Here is a 13,751-nt window from a genome sequence, read left to right on the forward strand (position 1 = left end):
AACAACTGTAGTATTTTAGCTACTGGAAAATTCAAGGGTAGGTGGTCCGAACACAGTTCTGTAGCTGCTATCTCCTATTTCCAGTCTAGGGCAAAAGACTGTAATATATCATTGTATGTGCCTCCGTGTATGTGTGTAGCGTACGTGTAGTCAGTATGTGCATTTGTGTGTGGGTGCATGAGAGTGTGAGTGGGGATGGGGGGATGACGGATGGTTACTTTTGCTTTGGCCATGCCGAGCACTGGGAGGCTGGCTACTCCTGTTTGATTATCCAAGCTCTCTGACTTCTTCCCTCCACAGGGCTCCAATGGCACCTTCCAGCTGTCCCTGCGGGGTCCAGATGCGTTTGCATTTTCAGTCTCACCCCAGAAAATCGTGAATGAAGGCACCGTTCAGGTCCTTGTAAGCAATTCAAGTCTTGTGGACTACGAAAAGACACCTACTATGACTGTGGAGGTGAGTGAAACAAGGGTCAGGGAGAGTCCCATTCCCTTCCTGCCAAGAACTGGGATCTTAACTCAGCCGTTTGTTTGCTAAAAGTAACTGAATCTCCTTCTAGGCCATTTCAGTGTAGAAGACCTAAGTGAGGATTATGATCAGACACCCCAGAAGGTAGCTTTAAAAGGACTTCATTCTGCTATCTGCTCAGAGCCTGAAGCCGTCAGGCTGTGTGGGAACTGTGTAGTTAGCACTGTGTGACTGACCATCTTCTTGTAGAATCAAAGCATCCCCACCAGCTCTGGAATCTCATCAAGTATGAGCATCCTATTATACCTGGCTGGCTGCCAAGGAAATAGGCCCATGATGTAGACAGCCTTTGAAGACCAGAAGACCCTGTTTAGTTCCTTCCCACAAAAGGCGGCAGCATGGAGTTTAGTAAGAGTCACTCTGAAGCCACTTCTGTCCCCATGACCATGACCATGCTTGGGCTGAGGTTTACTTGGCTCCTTCTAATCCTGGCAGATTGTAGCAAATGACACTGGAAGGGACACCGATTGCTGCTCCTTTGCCATGGTCACCATCAATCTCACGGATATCAATGACCACAGACCTGAGTTCAACCAGAGCGAGTACAAACTTTACGTACTGGAGGAGAGTCCACCTGGCACCGTTGTCTCCTCTAACATCATGGTAAGCGAGTTCCGCAGCTGCCTTGGGACCAGGAGGTGGGGGCAGAGAACTCTCTGTCTGTGTCATCAGAAGGACCTATTCTCTGTGATGTGGCCGGGTGCTTCATGGCCATGTTGAGAAGCAGGCATCTTGGGCTCCCTCCACATCCCCAATGGGGAAGTCAATTAAAAATAACAGTCAATTTGATCCTTTTGCTTTCTGCAGGCTACTGATCCAGACAGTGGAAAGTATGGAGAGATCACCTACTATCTGCTTCCTCAGAGCATGTATGTACATGGGATTGCTAGAGAAACGGGGGGAGGAACAAGGAGAGCATTGTGGTGTAGGCCTACTTTTGCTGGGAGAAAACTAGAATATCTCAAAACTAAGGATGTGTCTTTTCTCTGTTATGCAGCCATTCCACGTTCACAGTGAATGCAACAAGCGGGGCAGTGCTAGTGGAGAATGGCTCTAATCTGGATTGGGGAAAGCGTGCTGTCTATTATGCCACCTTGCAGGCAGTGGATGGGGGCGGTCTGTCTGGATCCACACAGTTGGAGATCACAGTAGTTGACATCAACAACAACCCTCCAGTTGTGGTGGGCTCCTACAATGTCTTTGTCACGGAGGGCCAAGAAACCCGTGTCCAGATCCAGGTAATTTCAAGGCAACATTTCCTCCTTTATTGGACCTGAGCATTGGGCCTCTTTCCAAATTAGGCTGCTGCTGTGCACTTTAAAGAAGTAGCCCTGGCATGATTTACTCATGGGACAAGAAGTAATTACTTACTCCTAGTACATGCACCTGAAAGTTTATGTGGCAGGAGACACCTTCACACTTAGGGCTCACCCACACTTCCCATTTGGCCGAAGCAAGCAGGATCTTACTTCTTCTCATTGTTGGCTGAAAATTCCCTCAACTCACTTCCCAGGCCACCGACCAGGACGATCCAGAGACCAATAATAGCTGCTTGCAGTTTGAGATTGTGCCTGGCGAATTCAGCAGCAACTTCACTATCGACCCGAACACAGGAGTGCTGAGCAGTGAAGGGCCCTTGGACCGAGAAGCCATCCCTGCAGAGCTGGAGGGCAAGATGGTGGTGACAGTCCTTGTGCATGACTTGGGCATCCCTCAGTTGAACGACACAGTGAACGTCACCTTCATTGTGGAGGTAATGGTGCACCCTGTCAGGGCTATGGAAAAAGGAGACTAATGCATAAAGAGGCACCTTAGGCCCTGCTCAGGTAAGCTGAGCCAGGTTCCAGAGTGTCTGTCGGTGATGGAAACAGGCTCCCTAAGAGTGTGTGTTTTGTGGCAGATGGCTAACCCATGGTATTGGGGTCTCAGAAACTGTGTCATCCCTGCTCTGTCATTGCTGTGAGGATGCCCTCTATTATCTCGAGTACAGATGAAGCTGCCTTAGACTGAATCAAATTATTGGTCCATTGAGCTCTGTGTGGTCTACACTGACTGGCAGCAGCTCTCCAGGGATTCAAGCAGGGTTCTCTCTCTCAACACTCCTTGGAGATGCCAGGGAATTGAACCTGAGACCTTCTGCATGCAAGGCAGATAATCTACCACTGAGCTATAGCCCTTCCCCTAAGTGGATGCTTGGATGTGGAATTGCCCCATTACCAGTTTCCCCCTTTTCTCTTTAGGACATAAATGACAACGCACCCAGATTCAACAGCTCCTTTTATGAATTTTCCGTTCCAGAGGGCTTGAAAGGTACGGTGAGCCAGTGATCTTTAGTCCAGAGTGGAAAGGAACTAGGATTAACCTGGGACAACAACATGATGCAACAAGAGAGTCTGGCAACAGGGGCAGACCTTCGGGTCTCAAATTTCAGTAGTCCCCAATGCAATGCCAAAATTTGGTGCCCTCCCTTCCATTCTACATCATAGTTGTGGTGCCCCCTGAGGCACTCCGAGGCTCTGCACTCTGCACTCAGTGCGCCCAAACATGTCGCTCTCCCCTGAATCTGCCTCTGTTGACAAAAATAGTATGCACAACAAATAGGGGGACCCAACTTATATCTAAATAATACCTGCATTGTACTAATGGGTTTTCGACCATATACGAAAACATTATCTGTTTTGGCAAGCAGTCTTTTTCAAGTTCTTACAGATAAATGCTAACTTCTGGTTCCTTTGGCAGAGTGGGATTTCCTTAGGAAATTATAAATTATCATTTATCTGTAGAAATTTGAAAAACCAACCAACCCCTACTTGCTAAAACAGATGTTTTACCAGTGATCTGTAGTATTTATTGCATTGATTAGCAGTGGGGAACAGGAAGATGTGGCAAGGCATTAAACAGGAAGCATATAATGGTTTTTCCTAGTTAGGAGGTGTTGCTTTTTATGAGCATTAGAAGTGTAGAGGTTGCATTGCTTTTTAAGATCTGTGGGGCTGTGGCAATGTGGTGAAAATGTTGTTATTCTTTCTAACTAACCTTCCATCTCCAGGTGTCTTTGTGGGGAGTGTGGAGGCTACCGATGCTGATCAAACAGTGATAAACAACCGTATCTCATTCTACATTGTAAGCAGCGCAGGTTCAAATAACTTTATGGTGCGTTCAAATCGCCTTGGCTCTGGCTGGTACCAGGGGATCTTGAATCTGGACTCCGATGTTGCTCTTGACTATGATCGGCTCCAGCAGAAGTTCTTCAATCTGACTGTGCAGGCGGAAAATTCAGACTTTGGGGGGACCGTGGAAGCTGTCACCGCTGTGGTGAGGGTGAACGTGCTGGATGTCAACGACGAGTCCCCAACCATTGAGCCATCTCCACCACGAGACATTGAAGTTTTGGAGAACGTCACCCTGCATGAGTTAGTTGTCACGCTAAATGCCACCGACATGGACAACAACCACTCGCTGGTATTCCAGGAGTTAGCTGTAGCTTGCTTCAATCGTTCAGTCAATGTGGGCAACGTGTGCCGGGAGTGGTTCCTTCTGGAGCCCAATGGCTCAATTTTTGTGAATAGTTTGGAGATAGACTATAAGGCCTGTGACCTGGTGGAGCTCACATTGCGTGTTAAGGATGAGTTCACTGAGAAGGGAGACCCCTTCAGTGGAAATGGTAAGACATTAGGATGAAGACTTGGTTCTGCATCCCCTCCGAATCTTGAGCTTTACAGCTTCCTTCCTTTTCTCCATCAGTCCTACTTTCTCTTTGTGGCTAGGATGTAGCATTAGGTCCTAGCTGGAGATGCTTCAGGGAGCCATGCTTGTTGGGTAATGGAAATACTATATGCTCCAGTCCCAGCCTCCCCTCAGAGGCAGTGTGCATTGTATATAGAAAAGCTCCTGAAGGAAATGAGTCAGTGGAATAGAAAGTTGGTACCTGGGCAAACTTTCCAGAGTCTCATCTACCTTGTTGCACAGTTGACTTTAAAATACATGTTGTCATTGCATGAGGAAACAGCTAAGTGTGATGGTGGCACAACAACTCAACCTGTGTTCTGCTGGGGTTTTTTAAATAAAGCACAGGGTCCTAGACTGGGGAGATTATGGAGAGGGAGGGACTGAATTTCCACCACCTGCACTTGTCCTCCTCCCAGCCCCAAATAATCTTTTATCTGCAGCCATTTTTCTCCCAGCAGGGGTTACTCGTGGTTCAGGAGGCCCACTGGGAGAAATATGGCTACAGAGAACCTGTTTTAGAGGGGAAAGCATGGGTGAAAGGATCCCATTCACATTTTCTGTCCCCGCAAGCTATCTCTTTAAGTATCTGCCCTGATCCCCATTCTTTTAGATGGATTTAGTGACAAAGTGGTTGAACACTAGGTTCTGTCAATGAAACGACTTAATTGCCATAAGCTTATTTTCTTATCTCTGTGGTTCTGCTGCTATTGCATCTACTTTGGATCTACTTTGTGGAAGGATTGTCATCGCTAATCTGGTCCCAGCATCTTCACAGCTGGAGGTTCCTTAGCACTGTAGAATGGAGGCAACAGAATAGTGAACTAATTTAGTAAGCTATGTGAATGGGCTGTTTGTTGAAGGACTTGAGAGACAAACCTTGATAGGTGATGTAGTATTGTGTTCCTCACTGGGAGCAGGGTGGAGTCTGCAGAGCCACTTCAGTCAGTAACTAGTGCCTTCTCTGTTGTGCCTTTTCTTCTTCCTGCAGAGACCCTGAGAATCTTAATCACTGATGTGAATGACAACCCACCAGTGTTTGTAGAAAGCACCACCACCTCTGGTGAGAGCAATATATGCAAGAGAAATGTGCTGCTACTGCCCCCTAATGGATAGATGGGTAGATGGTGGTGTATGAGAGACTGCATCAAAGACTCTCCTCCAGTTTTGTCCTCTTTTGATAGAAATTCCTCTTGCCTGCTATTTGGGGCTGAAATAATTGGAGTCCCCCCTTTAATGAATTAAAAGCAATCGTAGCTCTCAGAAAGCTCCTCCTTCCATGGGAAGGGTATCCTTTCCTCCTCCAGTAGTGTCAAATAACCCATCTTTCCCTGTCAATTGTTAAGGGAGGAGCAGCTGGTTGCCTTCCTGTCTAACATTAGCCAGGACAAAGGAGGCTGGAGCTAGAAGTGAGAGCAAGCTCTTAGAAAAGACCTCTGTCCAGCATGCCCTGCTCTTTGGCACCCATTCTTTGATCTGTTTCTGGTGTTTTGTTGCAGTGATAATCCCAGAAGTCTCTTCTGTGAACTGGCAGGTGGCTGTGGTCAAGGTGAGAGAATGCAATGTTGGGGCACATGTGTGTATGGGTGTGTACTCATTTGGGTACACAGTGCTATGTATACTGTGGTCTGTATTTGCCTGAGCTTGAGTCTGGACTAAGGATTCTGAGCTCCTGTGTTCCGATTCAATACATTATGTCCAATCACAGAACATTTCAGGATTTGGGCCTCTGCCATTGGCCCTTGAACTCTGACTCGTGATTCGCAGCTTGAAAGTTTAGACAGCCAGTCATGTTGGGAGTGGGAGTGGCCCAGGGTTTCAGGAATGTATATAAGCAGTTGCTTTGCACCTGTTTCCCAGTTATGTAGTTCAATAAAGGTTCTCGCTGTTATCACTGTGTCTTGCCTCGTGGGAACCTACCTACATTTCACACAGCTCCTTCCTTGTGGTGGGAACTGGCTCCTAGTTCCCACAGGCTATGTGATGTGGGGTAGTTCAAAGAAGCAGCAACAATAGTGTCCTCCTCCTCCTCCTTCCAGGCTAAAGACGCTGATTCGGGTGTGAACAGAGTGATTTCATTTGCCATCTCCAGGGTACTTTTCATCCCAGACAATGGACCTGAGCAGATCCGTCAAAATCTTTTCAAAGTGGAGACAACAGCAGAGAAGGACCTCTACATTGGGAGCATCCAGTAATTGATGGGGTTTTGTTGTCTGGGAGCTTTGTGGAGACCGCAAGGGTTGCCACTGTATTGACAGGGAGAGGAAATCCAGGAAGAATGGAAGCCAAGAGGAAAGTGTAGCATTGCCAGTCATTTGATCTTGGGGAAATTCTGATAATAGCTTGAGCATGACCAATGCAGCTATACTCCTGGCATCCTATCTAGAAAGAGAGTGTTGCTTCTTAGCACAGACAGTGATAGCAAAATAGGTAGCTTAAATGTTAACACTAGCTTCTCACTTTCTCCTGTTCGGGGTCTAATACTTCACTATAAATTCCAGTGTTTTATCTGGTCTCCCCGTGATCTGTCCCCAAGCTTGGAGCAGTGTCCTAAGGGCCACATGCACAGACAGGGCATTGTGGAACTAGGGGCTGGTCTGTCCCTGTACAGACTCTGGGATCAGGAACTCTCAGTCCCTCTGATATCAATTCCTCTGTTTCTGCAGAGTTGCCAGCAGCCTTGACAGTTCATTGAAGGGTCAGTATCGGGTGACAGTGGAAGCCAAGGACCACGGGAACCCTCCACTGTATTCCTCAGTATCACTGGACGTAAGACAGCTTTCTGATCTATCCAGATTCCTTTCGCAATGCAGACATTCACCATGACTTTCTTCTGAGAACATTTGCCTCTCTCTTTCTCCAGATCTACACCGTTGATCAGAGCTACCGTGTCCGGCTGGTGTTTGATTCCTCCTTGCAGGACGTGCAGTCTAATTTGGGTGAAATCAATGTGTATGGCATTTTTCCCTTCCCTCCAGCGGGTTGATCCAGGGACATATCTATTGTATTGCAATTTGAATTCCATGGAAATTACAACATAAGAAAGGAAAGAAGCACTGCAAATATAATTAAAAACTGAGGGCTTTGTGTCCACTAACAATTCCTATTCCGCTAATGTTTTCATATCTAAAGCCGGATTCTGAAACTTACTGGCACCATTACTATCTCATGCCCCAGGGTGCAGGGCAAGCCATGCACCACAGAGGAGCCGACCCCTGAACATGTAGTTAAAGAGACACTTAGAGACACTCATTTTCTGTGCTTTTTCCAGGGCTCTGAGTATAGCTACCCAAGCAACTGTCCGTGTAGCAAACATCAAGTCCATCGAGGATTCTGGGAGCTCCAGATCTGACAGGTGACTGGGACAGAACAAGATGAAAGGAAATGAGTGAAGCTAAAGGAAAGACAGTAGTGCCTGAGAAGCATGAACAAAGGGGGAAGTACTTGTGATGCTTGCATCTATGGCTGGCCACAGGCATAGGAAGTATGCTGGTAGGAAGTATGTTTGAATGTCTGTAGAGTAAATGGAGAGGGGTAAAGAATATTTGTGGATTCATGTCCTCCTTGAGGTTCAAAGCACTGAGATTGCATGTAACCAGTGTGACAGATGATGCTGTTGACTCTGTAGTGCTGATTCATCAGGGGTTGGCTGTGTCTGCAAAGCCAGTCAGGTTACCCAATAATTCCCTGGGGGTTGGCTCTTTGATCTGTAAAAGGTCTAGGAAGGGGCTTCTGGCAATACCCCTTCCCCATCCCCATACATGTCCATCTTACACATCACCATCTCAACTCCTCTAGAGCTGTGGCGAAGACAGCAATGGAGGCCTATTTCGTCTATAGCAATGGCACAGCTCTGATGCCTGGAGAAGTACGCACGTAAGTGATGCATCACGGTGGAGCTGGGTTGAGAAGCCCAGGCAAAGGTCAGTGTGGCCTTCCCCAACCTGATGCTCTCCAGATTAAAGCATTGTAGTCTAAAACATACCCCATCATCCCTGACCTTTGGCCAGGCTAGCTGGGGCTGATGGGAGTTGAAGTCCAAAATATCTGGAGAGTGCCAGGTTAGGGAAGGCTGAGCTTAAGAGCATGGGTAGGAGGAAAGAGGGGAGCATCAGAAAGGGGAAATGTGCATCGGCTCTGGCAGAAGTTTGCATGGCAAGGAAGTGTTTGAATTATGAGGGGAAAGGTAAGGATGGCTGATCCCCTCTGACTTAAACCCAGTTTGAATGAAATCATAGCCCTCCCCAGGTCTTCTAAAACCAGTAGTTAAGAGGCCAGGCTCCCTCTTCCCCCCACTCCCAGTAATTTGAATCAGGGGGAAAGTTTCCCCTTGGAAACCAATTTACATGGCTTTAAAGAAGCACTAGCCAAATCCATGGAGGTTAAGGCTATCGGTGTCTACTAGCCACCCCAATGGCTGTGTTCCATCTCCACTGTCAGATGCAACAGACCTCTTTATACCAGTTGCTAGGAATCCCAAGTGGGCAGGAGAGTCCTGTTGAACTCATTGTCATTCTCCTGCTTGTGGGTTTCTTATGAGCATCTGGTTGACCCCTGTGAGAACAGGATGCCGGACTAAATGGGCCTTTGGCCTGATCCAGCAGGGCTTCTTATATCCCAAGGAACACTTCATGGACACCTTTCTGTCTTCTTTCCAGACTGATCCAGAGAAACCCCGAGGAACTCTCTCGGTTGCTCAAGCTTGGCCTATCCATCATTGTGAGTGCACATTTCCTGCTCATACTCCCAAACACTGAGGAGCAGCTCTAGGGTCTCTTTGAAGTAAGGCGGCAGTGGTGGGATTTGTCAAAGCTCAAACCGGAGAGCTCTGTCGGAATGGGTGCATCGGAGGCTTGGTGTGTGCCCCTGGCAAGACAGCAAGCTCTACCTTGCCAGGGCAAGTGAGATGGCCATGGGAGAGATTGTGTGGCTGGTGGAGAAATGGGCACCCTGGCAGAATGGCATGCTGGAAACCAATCTTGCACCACAGCTGGGACTGGCATAGAGAGAGGCTGTGTGCACTGAGGCTGTAGCCAGGGCATAACTGAAACATTATGTTGTAGACACGGGTGCTTGCTGAGCCAGTGTAGTGATACTCTTGTGTATCCCAGGGCCCTGTGGAGGTGACGCAGTCCAACAAGGAGAATGAGCTGTTCGCTGTCATTGCAGGGCTGGCTGTGGCTGCACTTGTTATCCTCATCGTCATGATCCTGGTAATCATAGGCATGAGGAAAAGGTACAAAAGTGCCCTTCCCCTTATTATGGCAGGTATACGAATGCACTTGCTGCAGCTGGTTCAACGCTGCCTCTATTTGTTTCTGCACACTCAACAAAAAAGGGGATGGTGTATTATTAAGGGCTTTTTTGTGGGGGGTGGCCAGGGTTGTTGCTGTTACTGCTGTTTTTTCTGTCTATTTCATGTTATGATTTGTGTGGAAATGGTTTGCTGTTTGATTGATGTGTTTGTTATGTAATTACGTATGTATTTTTTCATGTTGTAAGCCACTCGAGCATGGTTTTAACTGTGGAAAGGCAGCATACAAATGAAATTCTATATGTATGTACACATGCTGCACTGCATCAGCACCTTCCCAAAAGCCAGCATAGCCTGCATCCCTCACGTGGTTCCACCATTCTGCTATTCCGCATGCTTGGTTTTGTGGCATTCTCATGGTAGGGCAGCATGTTCCCTGCCCTGACCAATAGCCATGATGGCTAAGTACTACTTGCAGAGGGAGAGTACCTCTGAATATTAGCTGCTGGAGATCATGTGTGGTGGGAGTGTTGGCCATGCCCTACCTGAGGGCTTCCCATGGGCATCTGGTTGCCTATGGTGGGAACAGGATGCTGGGCTCAATAGGCCTTTGGTCTTCTCCAGCAGGGCTCTTCTTAGGTTGTTCACTCTTCTTTCTCATTTCTTTTTGCAGTTATGTGAGGAAGCTGAGGGCCTTAAAAGCCCTGAAGGTGGCTTCAAAGTTCTCACCTGGTGACGTGGTACAGGGGCCTGCTATCCCTGGGACCAACAGATACAACACAGAAGGGTATGCTTTTGGGGCGGGGCAAGGTTTGCTCTAGTAAAAGGGGTGTATCCTGGATTGACCCATGGAGGGGCAAAATCAGGAAGAAACGTAAGCGTGTGCCTGCCTCCTAGTAGACCCCATGCCCTTTAGTTATTCAAATTTGTGTTGTTAAACTCCATGTGCTGAACTGGTCCTGTACTGAATTTGCAATGACAGAAGTATGTCCAGAATCTCCAGACAAATTCAGAAAAGGATTGATCTGTGGCTATACAGTGGAGAGGATTGGATTTGATGCCCAGGGGGATATCCATATTTTTAGCCAGTTACTAGTGAATTTCCTTCTTTGAAGTGTCAAACTCTGCTGTACATGGGTAAGCAAAATTAAGGCGGAAGCTGCTAGTAGCCTTGACTATAGGTGATACACATTTTGTGCAACACCACAAGGCTGTTGCTGCGCTGTGTGCATCACACTGACAATTGTTATCAATTATGCATTGCATGTGATTTTGTTGCACTGAGTGGTCGTGTGGTTCCCTCCCCTGTCTGGCATTCTGTGCTGTCTAGTCAGCTGCATGATAAGAATCTGGTGGGCTGAATCTGTAGCGATTAAGAAACTCACCACTGGACTATTCTTCCTCAGGGCTAACCCCGTGCTTGGTTTCTCCTTGTACCCTTCCCTGGACCTGGAGGAAAACGCCAGCTCTGAAGTGGCCAGGTATGCCTACGAATCCTGTCTTTCAGTCTCAACTCCTGTGTATGAACCAGGTCATGACTGAATGAATGAAACTGACTTGCCCTCCAAAGCCCCTCTTTCATGCATTGCCCCAAAGGTCACATTTGCCATAGGGCTGCTGCCAAAGAACTGAGTTGGCCACACACCCATTGTAATGTTTAGAATGACTAGCCACGTAAGGCAGGGCCACCACTTTGTGAGCCCGTTCCCCTCACTTCACATCCCTGGCTCCCGCTGGTGGGGGCATGGAGACTGGCAGCCAGGGGTGACAAAGAGCTCCCTAATCAGCCCATGCTACTTTCCCTTTACAGCCTGAACTCCCTGGATGAGAACATGGTTGATGCTCCAGAGGTTGCTCCAGAGGTTGCTCCAGCTGTTTACAAAAGGGTGAGGACCCTCAGACCTGTCACTGCCCCACAGGACATTCTCCCAGCCAAAGCATGTTCCTGACATTTGATGGTGACGATGACATACCTTTCAACTTTTTATGATGCAAAACTAGGATGCTCGTCTTCCGGGGCACGCTCCCGGGCAAGTCATGTGACACATGCCCCTAAAAAGTGCCTCCCTTGTTTCATTTTTCCTTCTCTTTTGAAGAGCCCTGGACTGTTAATCCAAATGCCAGGCAGTGGCCCTTTATGACCACCATCAGGCCACACACCCTGTAGATGACCCAGTGTGACTTTGTCACAAGGCACATTCCAGTCAGGTAACCTATTACTGGTGAACCAGCCATATGTATGTCTTTACGTTCAGTGAGGCTCTCATGGGGCGTCTCATCTTGCAGCACCACTGTTAGCAGGCCTCACAGGGGCCTTCCCAATCCACTGGGATGGGCAGTAAGAGATATTGCGCAGGTACACAGAAGTGTACAGCCACGGAAAGTGCCTTCTGCACTACACTTCAAAGGTTTGCTGCAATGTGCTTGGCTCTCTTCAAGTGTAATGATAGGCCTGGAAAGACCCACTACTATGCTGTAGTAGCCTAGCTGCAACGGAGCTAAGATCAAAGGTATGTCAGCAGACACACACCCCAGGCTACCTCTTCAAAGTGGATCTGCTCTCTTAGACCTGATATTCAGCTTTCACATGCAGAGGTTCAGGTTCCTGCACCACAGGAAATGACTGCTTATGTGGTCAACGCTGCAGTTTTTGGAGTGACAATCCACCCAATAATCCAGGGACACAATGGCAAATAGGACTTTACAACATAGATGGATCATATTCTAATCTCATACTCTCTTTCATCCCAGCAGGACAAAGCAGATGCTGTACACCAGGCAAATGGCCAGAATGAGCCACTGAAAGCTGCCTTAGAAAGCCACAAGAAAGACAAACCAGAGCAACCGGGACACACCAAGCAGTCTTTTGCCTTCGACAACACCTCTTTGGACACCAGTGATCTCTGATGACACCCTGCTTCCTCCTGGCAGAGGAAGAGACACTTATGAGCAGGACTTGTATAGCAACATTGGCTCAGAGACATTGAGCCAGCAACTGTAAAGAAACTCACTGGGAATCCTTTTTAATCCATGACTTATGATTGTCTGCAAGCCTGCATCCTAGGCAGAAATGAGCCTGGCCCAAACTAGAGAGATCACACTGAACAACAAGAAAGTGGAAGAGGTGGTAAGTGCCTACCATGCTAGGCAACACCAGTATTTTCATGTGTTCAAAAGGTACGATGCAAAATGGCTTGTGGGTTCATTTTAAAAAACAACAACAATCAAGCAGTGTATAAATTTCATGAAATAAATAACATAATAAAAATTCCACCTCTCACTGGAAACAGGGCAGGGAGGGAATGGGGATTTAGAGTATTAGGTTGTATCCAACCGAACCTAGCACTAAGAGACAGTTTGTCAGCACAAGGATTTCTGCTTGCACACTGGGGTGTCCCCCCCTCCCTGTGCATCCCCTAAATATGTTCACTCAACACTCTGGATAAGGTTTGGGAAGGGTGCAGGGTATGGGAGAAGGGGGCAAGTTTTGTTGCACAAGTGGAGATGCATGTACTGAATATCACCCAAAGCTGCTAACCTCTGGGCATAGAACCTGTGCTGTGCAGTGCTACCACTATCCCTGCTAAGGTAATGTATCTTACCTTGTTTTCCAAGAAATCATGATAGACTGGTGGCCAGGTAGCACATTCAGCTTCCCATGTATCACCAGTGACAAAATAACAAGCCACTGTCCTGATTCAGCTCCTTGTATCCCGGGCTCACCTTTTCTTTTACTGGGATAATAATCCAAGCTTGAGTATTCCTCTGGAAAAGTGTATTGTGGGGTTCTAAGGATAGGGCCTATATAATCCTAGTTGCAACAGCTAAAGTCCTTCCTGATCACCAACTAGCTTGCAGCTGCTTTGCAGGTTATTTGCAGTGACTTTGATATGTGGTTCGGTTCGTGGAGAAGCAAATGGGGGGAAACATTGGAGCAAGATCCAGGATCTGCCTAAGGTATCACCTCTTCACGACTGTAAGGAAGATGCTAGGTTAGGAGAAAAGTATATTGCCCAGTCAAATGGCAAACATATTAATGATTGCAAAACTAGAAGTGTGCCTCTCCTCTGCTTTTTGCTTGACGGGCATTGTGAGTCTGTTTGGTTAACAGATAAACTCTTTCCCCCACCCCTCAGCCCATAGTCAGTGCTTTCTGAAGTAGGCTTTGAATTGGTTTACCATTTGCATGGCTGTGTGAAGCATGTGTACCTTCCCAATATATATTCAGCAAATGAGGGAGCGT

At 47.5% G+C, this 13,751-nt stretch overlaps 1 protein-coding gene across 5 annotated transcripts in view; it reads left to right on the forward strand.

Annotated features, from left to right (window-relative positions):
• Nucleotides 1-12,776, forward strand: part of CDHR2 (cadherin related family member 2) — a 29,800-nt gene extending 17,024 nt beyond the window's left edge. For 3 of the 5 annotated variants that reach the window (XM_083488310.1, XM_083488307.1, XM_083488309.1), the window contains 20 exons: nucleotides 301-456; nucleotides 964-1,131; nucleotides 1,336-1,397; nucleotides 1,526-1,766; nucleotides 2,042-2,281; nucleotides 2,769-2,838; nucleotides 3,578-4,192; nucleotides 5,246-5,317; nucleotides 5,754-5,803; nucleotides 6,294-6,445; nucleotides 6,921-7,023; nucleotides 7,118-7,206; nucleotides 7,526-7,609; nucleotides 8,053-8,130; nucleotides 8,913-8,973; nucleotides 9,366-9,490; nucleotides 10,182-10,295; nucleotides 10,915-10,989; nucleotides 11,319-11,394; nucleotides 12,260-12,776. In XM_083488310.1, the coding sequence (XP_083344436.1) occupies nucleotides 301-456; nucleotides 964-1,131; nucleotides 1,336-1,397; nucleotides 1,526-1,766; nucleotides 2,042-2,281; nucleotides 2,769-2,838; nucleotides 3,578-4,192; nucleotides 5,246-5,317; nucleotides 5,754-5,803; nucleotides 6,294-6,445; nucleotides 6,921-7,023; nucleotides 7,118-7,206; nucleotides 7,526-7,609; nucleotides 8,053-8,130; nucleotides 8,913-8,973; nucleotides 9,366-9,490; nucleotides 10,182-10,295; nucleotides 10,915-10,989; nucleotides 11,319-11,394; nucleotides 12,260-12,415 (2,787 nt within the window). In that variant the 3' untranslated portion in view covers nucleotides 12,416-12,776. The remainder of the gene's footprint in view (nucleotides 1-300; nucleotides 457-963; nucleotides 1,132-1,335; nucleotides 1,398-1,525; nucleotides 1,767-2,041; nucleotides 2,282-2,768; nucleotides 2,839-3,577; nucleotides 4,193-5,245; nucleotides 5,318-5,753; nucleotides 5,804-6,293; nucleotides 6,446-6,920; nucleotides 7,024-7,117; nucleotides 7,207-7,525; nucleotides 7,610-8,052; nucleotides 8,131-8,912; nucleotides 8,974-9,365; nucleotides 9,491-10,181; nucleotides 10,296-10,914; nucleotides 10,990-11,318; nucleotides 11,395-12,259) is intronic. The other 2 variants (XR_014522258.1, XM_083488308.1) reach the window with 2 other exon arrangements.
• Nucleotides 12,777-13,751: the final 975 nt, after the last annotated feature.

Source organism: Podarcis liolepis (genome assembly GCF_965112155.1).
Source record: "Podarcis liolepis genome assembly, chromosome: 2".
Lineage (NCBI taxonomy): Eukaryota > Metazoa > Chordata > Lepidosauria > Squamata > Lacertidae > Podarcis > Podarcis liolepis.